The 10879-nt window shown below is 50.6% G+C and overlaps 1 protein-coding gene across 1 annotated transcript in view; it reads left to right on the plus strand.

The window, feature by feature from the left end:
* Positions 1-5820: 5820 nt before the first annotated feature.
* The window catches only part of LOC114487097 (KN motif and ankyrin repeat domain-containing protein 3-like), a 9593-nt gene continuing 4534 nt past the window's right edge, over positions 5821-10879 (plus strand). The window contains exons 1-3 of the mRNA XM_055091385.1: positions 5821-5882; positions 9416-9532; positions 10327-10844. Coding sequence (XP_054947360.1) covers positions 9499-9532; positions 10327-10844 — 552 coding nt within the window. The 5' untranslated portion in view covers positions 5821-5882; positions 9416-9498. The remainder of the gene's footprint in view (positions 5883-9415; positions 9533-10326; positions 10845-10879) is intronic.

Here is a 10879-nt window from a genome sequence, read left to right on the forward strand (position 1 = left end):
TATACAGATTATATCATGATAAATAATTATGTGTTATATTATAGGACAATATATTATATGTTCTCTCTATATTATATATATAGATATTATATAATATATATAGTCCCCTCCTTTTAGCTCTTTTGACCAAGAAAGTCTAGACACATGGCCAACCCAATAGCAAATGAGCATTTCTAACACCCAGACAAATATAATTTCCCACCAAGAAAAGCCCCCAGAGTTTCTGGCTGATGCCAGGTCTGGGACAGGAAATGTCCAAGATGTGCCTGGAACATCTGGACATAGGAGACAGCAAGAAAGCTATCAGAGTTGCTTCAAAAAGTTCCAACCAGTAGAAGCTCTCACTGGCCAGGTGGGCCCACCAGTGAGGATAATGGATTGGAGCACAATGTATTTAAATCCATAAGCTCATAACTACTTAAAGAAAGAGCCAGCCTATAATTATTAGAGAAATGCAAATCAAAACTACAATGAGGTGTCACCTCACACTGGTCAGAATGACCATCATCAAAAAGTCTACAAATAGGGTTTCCCTGGTGGCTCAGTGGTTAAGAATCCACCTGCCAATGCAGGGGACACGGGTTCGAGCCCTGGTCCAGGAAGATCCCACATGCCGCGGAGCAACCCTGAGCCACAGTTACTGAGCCTGACCTCTAGAGCCTGAGAGTCACAACTACTGAAGCCCGTGCGCCTAGAGCCCGTGCTCGGCAACAAGAGAAGCCACCGCCCACCGCAACAAAGAGTAGCCCCCCGCTTACCGCAACTAGAGAAAGCCTGCGTGCAGCAATGAAGATAAAATGCAGCTAAAAAAACTAAAAATAGGTTTATCATGTGATCCAGCAGTCCTGGGAATATATCTGGAAAAGACGAAAACTCTAATTCAAAAAAGATACATGTGGAACTTCCCTGGTGGTCCAGTGGTTAGGAATCCGTCTTGCAATGCAAGGGACACCCATTCGATCCCTGGTGGGGAACTAAGATCCCACCTGCCATGGGGCAACTAAGCCCGCACACCACAACAACAGAGCCTGTGGACCGCAACTACTGAGCCTGTGCACCACAAGGAAAGATCCCACATGCCACAACTAAGACCAAATAAAAAATAAATAAATATTAAAAGGAAAAAAACCCAAAAGCTACATGCACCTCAATGTTCATAGCAGTACTATTTACAGTAGCCAAGACATGGAAGCAAACTAAGTGTCCATCAACAGATGAAAGGAAAAAGATGTGGTACATATATGCAATGGAATATTACTCAGCCATAAAAAGAATGATATATTGCCATTTGCAGCAACACGGATGGACCTAGAGATTATCATACTAAGTGAAATAAATTAGACAGAGAAATACAAATATCGTATGATATCACATATGTGGAATCTAAAAAATAATACAAATGAACTTATTTACAAAACAGAAACAGACTCACAGACATAGGAAACAAACTTTTGGTTACCAAGGGAAAGAGGGGAGTAAATTAGGAGTTTGAGGTTAACAGATACACACTGCTATACGTAAGATAGATAAACAACAAGGAATTACTGTATAGCACAGGGAACTATATTCAATGTCTTGTAAAAACCTGTAATGAAAAAGAATCTGGGGAATTCCCTGCTGGTCCAGTTGTTAGGACTCTGCGCTTTCACTGCCGACGATGTGGGTTCAATCCCTGGTCGGGGAATTAAGGTCCCGCAAACCTTGCAGCATGGTAAAAAAAAAACAACAACTGAGAAAGAATATATATATATACTCTTCGTTGTGATGCGTGTGGGTTTCTCATTTCGGTGGCTTGGCTTCTCTTGTTGCGGAGCACCGGCTCTAGGTGCCTGGGCTTCAGTAGTTGTGGCTCGCCGACTCTAGAGTGCAGGCTCAGTAGTTGTGGCGCTCAGGCTTAGTTGCTCTGCGGCATGTGGGATCTTCTAGGATCAGGGATCGAACCCGTGTCCCCTGCACTGGCAGGCAGATTCTTAACTACTGCGCCACCAGGGAAGTCCCAAGAATATATATATATATCTGAATCACTTTGCTGTCCACCAGAAGCTAACACAATATTGTAAATCAGCTATGCTTCAATCAAAAAAGAAAAAAGAAAAAAAGAACCAGCCTAATTTATCACTTTCAGGGGATTATGGGAAATTAATTCACTATTTAGGTAAGTGGTCTCTAAAGGGAAAGAATCAAGCACTCCTACATGAACGTGCCACTAGGTAACCAAATGGAACATAAGGGGAAACATCTGCAAGGGAAGAATTTTAGCTAATAAACAAAGACGAAATTCGAGAAGGAGGACATCGCTATTTTGCATTCACCACCAAGTTAGTTCTCAATGGCTGCTGGCCTCATGCAAGGAGAGACAAAGAGTGTGAGCCTGATGGTGAAGGGACGAACAGCACCCACAATCGGGCCAAAGGCATCAAACCCTAGTCTAATCCCAGTTCTGGAAACAACTGCAAATTTCCCTGGAAGATGAAGGACAGAGAACCATGCCAGCGTGCACCACGAGGATGGGATCAGCACCACCCAGACCGTGGGAAACAGCCTGAGTTGTGCAATCGATTTATTGCAAGGCAGGGAAGGGATGGAGGGGAACCCATGAATTAAGACACTTAAAAGATATATTATTTTTTTTTTTTGCATGTGCAAGACTAAACCACAGTGTCTAGAGATTCAAACTTCCATGATAAACTATTCAGAAATGCCAGGCAGTGATTATCACACAAGTCACAACAGTGGTTACTTTGCGGAGCGAGGAGGCACTGTGATTGGGATGCAGCCTGTTGGAGGGGCTTCTGGGGTCGCTGGTGACATGCTCTTTGTTGACCTGGGTGGGGGTTAAAATGATGTTTGCCTTCCAGCTGAGTTTCTCACACTCAGCACTATCAACATTCAGGCCAGATGATTCTTGGTTGTGGGAGAATACCCCGTACATTGCGGGATGTTTAGCAGCATCCCTGTCCTCCACCCACTAGAGACCAAGGACAGCCCTTCCCCCGACTCCATCCTGACAATCAACATGTCTCCAGTTATTGCTGAATATCTCCCAAGGGACAAAATCGCCCCTGGTTGAGAACTGCCCCTCAGGAACTCCTTAAGTTATACATTTATTTTTATGTGGTTTCTTGGATCTAGCTCTGTGTGTGTGTCCATTTTTAAATTTTTTAAATTTAATTTTTATTTCATATTAGAGTATAGTCGATTTACAATGTTCTGTTAGTTTCAGGTAAACAGCAAAGTGATTCAGTTATACATATACACATATCCATTCTTTTTCAGATTCTTTTCCCATATAGTTTATTACAGAATATTGAGTAGCATTCCCTGTGCTATACAGGGTAGGTCCTTGTTGATTATCTATTTTATACATAGTATATACATAGTATAGTAGTGTGTATATGTTAACCCCAAACTCCTAATTTATCCCTTCCCCCCGACCTTTCCCATTTGGTAACCATAAGTTTGTTTTTGAAGACTGTGAGTCTGTTTCTGTTTTTGTTGTTGTTGTTGTTTTAATATTTATTTATTTATTTGGCTGAGCCTGGTCTTTATTGTGGCACACAGAATCTTCGTTGCCACATGCGGGATCTTCATTGAGGACTGTGGTTTTTTGTTTTTTTTTTAATTGCAGCATGTGGGAACTTTTAGTTGTGGCGTGTGGGATCTAGTTCCCTGACCAGGGATCAAACCCGGGCCCCCTGCATTGGGAGCGTGGAGTCTTGACTGCTGGACCACCAGGGAAGTCCCTGTTTCTGTTTTGTAATGCATTTTATTTTATTAAAAATTTTTTTAAAATTCCATTGTAGTTTTTATGGGGGAAACTTGACAGGATTCTACAGTTTATCTGGAAGAAAAAAATAGACAATGAATATAGCCCAGGAATTTTGCAAAAAGTGGAGTATCAGATATTAAAATATATTCTAAAGCTACTGTAGTTAAAACAGAGTGGCACTGGGACAAATAGAGAGATGAATCTCTGGAATAAAGTAACCTGCCTCCAATGGGCCCCATTTTATCAGATAAAGTCTGAGCTGCTTCAGACACACACTTCTGCCTGTCCCTCCAGCTCACCTCCCACCAACATCATGACTTAGTCAAAGTTCACCATATCTTCCTTTGCATGTGCATTTTCTCCTGTCTGGAGTACCTTTCCTTAAGTGTCATCCCTACAGGCTGTCTCCCCAGATCCTCTACAACAATGATGTGTCCCCTTTTCTCTTCCCATAGACTCCAGCTCCCATCCCTGTTGCCCCCTTGCCATAAACCATAGCTTGAAAAATCTGTCTCCTCCTCTCAGCTTTGAGGCCCAGGATGGCAGAGATTATGTTCCCCTCAAGGACCTGCACAGTGCCTGGAACACCGTAGGTGCTCAATAAATGCTAAATTAATAGGGGAAAAATCTGTAGATTCACTTTCAATCATAATATTTTCCAAATGGGTTAAAGAGTTCAATGTAATTTCAAATCATTCTTTAAACAAACATTTAAAAAAAATTTTATTGAGGTAGAACTTCCCTGGTGGCACAGTGGTTAAGAATCCTCCTGCCAATGCAGGGGACACGGGTTCGAGCCCTGGTCCGGGAAGATCCCACATGCCACGGAGCAACAAAGCCCGTGCACCACAACTACTGAGCCTGCGCTCTAGAGCCCGCATGCCGCAACTACTAAAGCCCGCACGCCTAGAGCCCGTGCTCCGCAACAAGAGAAGCCATCGCAATGAGAAGCTGGCGCACCGCAATGAAGAGTAGCCCCCGCTTGCCGCAACTAGAGAAAGCTTGCGTGCAGCAACAAAGACCCAGCACAGCCAAAAATAAATAAATAAATTTATATTAAAAAAAATTTATTGAGGTATAGTTGATTTACAATGTTGTGTTAATTTCTGCTGCACGGCAAAGTGATTCAGTTATATATATATATATTCTTTTTCATATTCTTTTCCATTATGGTTTATCACAGGATATTGAAATAGTCCCCTGTGCTATATAGTACGACCTTGTTGTTTACCCATTCTATATATAATAGTTTGCATCTGCTAATCCCAAACTCCCAATCCTTCCCTCCCCCACCCCTCCTCCCCCTTGGCAACCACAAGTCTGTTCTCTATGTCTGTGAGTCTGTTTCTTCAACAAACATTTATTAAGTACCTACTGTGTGCTTGGGGCACTGGATGAAACAGTGGCCAAAATCAATCAGTTCCCTGTCCTATGGGGAGACAGACGGCAAACAAGGAAACAAATAAATAAAAGATTTTTTTCAGATATTGAAAGTATATAGCTATTAGATTCATAAAACGGAGTGACTGGAAAGATAGTGACTGGAGAAGGTCCACGTTAGGCCTTTAGGGGACTGGAACACACAGGTTGAGCCCCCAAAGGTAGGAGAAGGTGGCCAGGTGAACAGGTGCAGGGAAGAACAGTTCAGGAAGATTGAGCAGCATGCGCAAAGGCCCTGCGGTGGTTAAGATCCAGGTCTCTCACCCAGACACTGGGACAGGAGTGTCAGTCTTTCCAGCTTCCACCCAAGGTATCTTCCCAATACACAAATCCCACCGGCTAACTGTCCTGCTTAGGGTGTTCCCGAGGCTCCCTGTCCCCTGTGGATCATATCCAAGCCCTTTAGCCCTGAGCTGGGCACCACTCGGCCTCTGCTCTCCCCGCTACGGACCCGAACGCCCTCAAGAGCAGTCACTCCAGGCCCCACCCCAAGCCACTCCCCACACTCTCAGCGCCGGGACAGTGCGGTCCACCCCGCCTCACCATTGGACAGTTTCGGAGAGCATGGAACGCTGGTTGGCTGACGTGACCGTCAGTTAGGGTCAAGGCCTTGATAACCGGTCCCCGAGCTTCGAGGGGGCGGGCTCGGGTGCGGGCGCGGCTGCGGCTTCAGGTAAAGCGCCAGCTTTCGGGGTACCGATGGGGTCCTGGGGGGATCAGGGTATGCAGCGGGACGGGGCGCTGCGCTTCTAGCCCCTTTGCGGGCTCAGCGCGCTGCGACGGGGTGGGCGCTGTGTCCTCTGGCTGGGACCCCTCCCACACTGGGAGTCCCGGGTGGGAGGCGAGCAGAGTCGGGGGGCTCTGGATTCTTGAGGTCTCCTACTTCCCGCCCTTCAGGAGCGAAGTGGGGGGATTTGTTCGCCCCCTGGCGCCGCAACCGACTTCGGGATGCTTTCACAGAGTCGCTCCTGGACAGCTTGGGGACCCGGGTCCATCCCCTCGCTCTGGACCTGAGTGTGTGTGTGTGTGTGTGTGTGTGTGGCGAGGGGTGATTCGGAAACGGTGTTGGGGGGAGGGACGGATGGCCCCCGGGCCGGCAGACAATGGACAACGGATGGAACCGCCCGGCGGCGTTTCCTGTAGGAAACTGCTCTGTCTCCGTGAGGCCGTCCTGAGGGGACAGGGGGGTGGGGGGGTGATGACCTCAGTACCTCCCCCTCCCCCCATCATCAGCCTCCACTCCCACTTCAGGGGTCTGAGAGTTCCGCCCCCAAATTAAGGGGTGCCACCACCCAGAGCCTCAGTCCGGGAAGACGCCCCCTCCCCAAGACCGGGATCTGCGCTGCCCGCCTCGTACCCCACCCCTCAGGTTTTGTGAGCACAGCTCTGAGTCCCAAAATAGTCCCTGGGGCGGGAATGGGGGCGTGTGGCGTCGGCGCTGGCGGCCTAATAAGGGGGTCTCAGGCAGAGGATCCGGATCTAAGCTTGCCAGCTCGGGCAGGGAGCGGAGGAGAGGGGAGGGCAGTTGCACGCCTCCACTCCGGTGAGGCTGCAGCCCCCTGGAGCCGCCACGGCTTGGACCTGCTCTTCCCATCGGGGACACACGCAGGGGACAGGCAGGAGTGCAGGCTGGGAGGGCCGACCCCCTCTGGCACTTTGCCCCTCCTGGGGAGGGGAGGGCTGTTTATAGAAAGCCGTCAAGTGGAGGGGTCAATGCAGAAACACTGGCAAAGCTGCTGGGTTCAAATTCTGCTTCTGTCCATGTCCGACTTTGGCTGGGTCACTTAATCACGGTGTCTCAGTTTCTCCATCTGCACAATGGGAATAACCTACCTCAAAGGGTTTACCTAGGATTTTTTTTTTAAGTTAACACCCATAAATTGCTTAGAATAGAGGCTAGCCCATAGTAAATGGCAAAAGTCATTGGCATATTTTTATTTACCATTCTTGGGGCATCCACCCATTTTCTCTGGGTCTGGCTGCTCCAGCTGGTTTGGGTCTTAGGAATGGCTCACAGCTGTTTTTTTGAATTCCCAGGGTCTCAGATTTGGGTGTAACCAGGTCCCTGGAGGGGGGGGTGCTGACCCCCCCACAGACACGGCCAGCTGTGTGTGAGGCAAGCCCAGACCCCTAAGCCCCAGCCCAGGTTTTTTCCATGACCCAGCTCTTCCCTGGCAGTTTCCTGAAAACAAGGCCTGAGAGGCACTGGCTGTCCTCCGTGTTGCCCTGCTGGCCGGCCCCTTACAGCCAGTGTGAGGGGATGGGAAACAGCTGCTTCAGGACTGGAAGTTCCCCGTCACTCTCCCTCCTTGGGGTGGGCTGGGGGAGGTGTCAGGGACCCAGGCTGGACAGAGTGGTGAGTGGGAGTGTTCCTCCAGCTGTGGAGCAGGATGAATCAGGTAGACCAATGTGTGCTCCGTTGCTGGTGGGTATTAGGCACGCAGGTGGTCATCCGGAGTGCGAGAGACCAGCAGGGGTGACTGGGAAGGTTGTCAGGTGGTTAGCACAGATGGGCAGTAGGTCAGGAAGAGTACAGATCGGGTCTGGCAGGCACCTGCTGGTGGAGGGCTGGGCAGACAAGAGGTCCCCCCCAGAAGATGAAAGCCCAGCCTGAGGGCATTTCCCATAGGCAATTGACTTAACTACTTTATGCCTTCATTTCCCCCATCCGGAAAAGGGGGAAACATTCTACCTTGCAGGATTATACTTGTGGGTGGGGGTGGTTACATTTAGGCCAGGCATAGAGTAGGCACTCGATACAAGCTGCTTCCCTTCCCTGAGGGTTTTTCACGTGAGCTCTTCAAAGCCCCATCTTTCCTGCCTTATGCTCTCTGAATCAAATTTCTGGACTCAATATTTGTCCTTGTTAAATATCACATTATTAGATGTGGCCCAATCTCCCCAGTTTCTTAGAGCCTCCATCACATCACCTGAAGTGTCTCTATCCCTTTAGCCCTAAGCATAGCCACAGCTCTGGGTTTTTTGTTTGTTTGTTTGTTTTTGTAGTTTTGTTTTGTTTTCTTGTTTTTGGCCTCAACACATGGCATGGCTTGTGGGATCTTAGTTCCCTGACCAGGGATTGAACCCAGGCCCTCAGCGGTGAAAGCACCGAATCCTAACCACTGGACGACCAGGGAATTCCCCAGCCACAGCTCTGACAACCTGGGTGCTTGTGGTTCCACTACAATCTCTTACAAGCCAAGGGCAGAGCCCTGTGGCACTCCAGTAGAGACATCGCAGGAAGACTGGTATCCATTGATTTGCATCTTTGGTGCATCTGGCCCACAACTCTCCATCATTCCTAAAGGATCTCACAAGTGACCCTGGTATAAATTCAGATGTACATGAGCCCTCGAAGGGCTTCCAACCCTCACCTTCCTCTTCTGAATGTTCACACTCCACCCCTTTGAGCATCAATTTCTAATTTTCCCCAGGGACTGAAGAAAACTCAGCAGGTCTGGAATGCACCCCGCCCTGCCCCTGCCCCAGCTGCTCTTGTTCTCTTGATCATCATCCTCTTTTTTTTTTTTTTTTTGCCACGCCATGTGGCATGCAGGATCCTAGTTCCCCAACCAGGGATCGAACCCTTGCCCTTGCGGTGGAAGCACGGATTCCTAACCACTGGACCACCAGGGAATTCCCCTCTCTTCTCCTTTTGATGCCCTTCCTGCCTCCTCCTGCCCAGCAGGCTGAGGCCTGGCATGTGAGGGTCTCCACAGTCATTCATTCCAAACTTTCTTTTTTTTTTTTTTTTTATAAATTTATTTATCTTTTGCTGCGTTGGGTATTCATTGCTGCACGCGGGCTCTCTCTAGTTGCGGTGAGCGGGGGCTTCTCTTCATTGTGGTGTGCGGGCTTCTCATTGCGGTGGCTTCTCTTGTTTCAGAGCACGGGCTGTAGGCGCACAGGCTTCAGTAGTTGTGGCATGAGGGCTCAGTAGTTGTGGCTCACGGGCTCTAGAGCACAGGCTCAGTAGCTGTGGTGCACGGGCTTAATTGCTTCGCGGCATGTGGGATCTTCCTGGACCAGGGCTCGAACCTGTGTCCCCTGAATTGGCAGGCGGATTCTTAACCACTGCGCCACCAGGGAAGCCCCCATTCCAAACTTTCAAGGCCACTTGAGGGAGGAGGGAGGAGAGGGCCTGTGGAGGGTGTGGGTGTTGGGGTGGTGGTGGAGAGGACCTCCTGGGTCTGTTTACTCACTCAGAGTCCGGACTGACCCCAGAGGCACAGCCAGAGGGACAGGGCCCAGCCCCACTCTCACCCCCTCTGGGGGCTACTCCAGGAAACATGGCCAAATTTGCCCTGAATCAGAACCTGCCTGGTAAGTGTGCAAAATGGGATTTGCATGTGTACAGATCCACACTTGGCACCCTGATGCAGACACAGCCCTGCAGCTCCCTCCTTTGCAGAGTGGCCAAAGGGCCCTTTATAAAGGTGGATAATATCATGGCTTAAAATCTGCCCCTGGTGCCCTGTCACAGGTGGAATAAAACTCCATCTCCTCATGGTGGCCCAGAAGGTTCCCCACAATCTGGTCCAAGCCCACCTCTTCTACTCCTCTCCCCCCTCCCTTCCTTCACTCTGCTCTGCACATCCTCGCATCCACCCGGCTCTTACTCAGGCCCACCCTGGTCATTCCACCCCAGGGCCTCTGCATGGGCTGTTTTCTTTTAGGAACCTCCTGTCTCAGCTGCTTCCTCCCCCTCCTCATTCAGGGCTCAGCTTGTAAGTCCCCTCCTCAGGAAATCTGCCCTGACAGCCAGAGCCCAAGTCTGTCAGTTATTCTCTATTTCATCTTGGAATTATTATGATTGCCCTAAGCACCATTTGGAACGATTGTGTTTATCTGTCTCCTACAAGAGGGCAGGGATGCTTGTCTTGTTCACTGCCATGTCCGCAGCACCTAGAAAAGTGCTTGGTACATAGTAGATGCTCAATTAACGTGTGAACCCTCGACTTTTTGGGAGCAGAGAGGCGTTTAAGCCTTGGGTATGCAATCCAGGTGTGCAGGGTTTGGAGCAGGTGGAGTCATGCAGGCGTGTCGTGGGGCAGTGGGGACGCGCTCTCCGGGTCTCTCCGGCTTGACGCCCCTCCACGCCCCTGTCATGCCCACAGACCTGGGCGGCCCTCGCCTGTGCCCCAGCGTGACTGGGGGAGCTCGCAGCCCGAGTTCGCCCTACTCGGTGGAGACGCCCTATGGCTTCCACCTGGACCTGGACTTCCTCAAGTACGTGGAGGAGCTGGAGCGCGGCCCCGCCGCCCGCCGCGCCCCGGGCCCCCCGCCCGCGCGCCGCCCCCGCGCGCCACGGGCTAGCCTCGCAGGCGCGCGCAGCCCAGGAGCCTGGACATCCTGCGAGTCCCTGGCCAGTGACGATGGCGGAGCACCGGGCGCTCTCTCCCCGGGCGCGCCGTCGGGGCTGATGCTGCCGCCGCTATCGCCGCGCGCACCCGTGCGCAATCCGCGCGTCGAGCACACGCTCCTGGAGACCAGCCGGCGGCTGGAGCTAGCGCAGGCGCACGAGTGCGTGCCCAGCCCCGGCCGCGCGATCCCGCGCAGCCCGCGCGGGTCCGGCCACAGCAGTCCCGCCCCCAACCCGGCCTTGGCCTCGCCCGGCCCCGCGCAACTGCAGCTGGTGCGCGAGCAGATGGCCGCGGCGCTGCGGCGCCT

Source organism: Physeter macrocephalus, chromosome 2 (assembly GCF_002837175.3).
Source record: "Physeter macrocephalus isolate SW-GA chromosome 2, ASM283717v5, whole genome shotgun sequence".
In the NCBI taxonomy this organism is placed as follows: Eukaryota; Metazoa; Chordata; class Mammalia; order Artiodactyla; family Physeteridae; genus Physeter; species Physeter macrocephalus.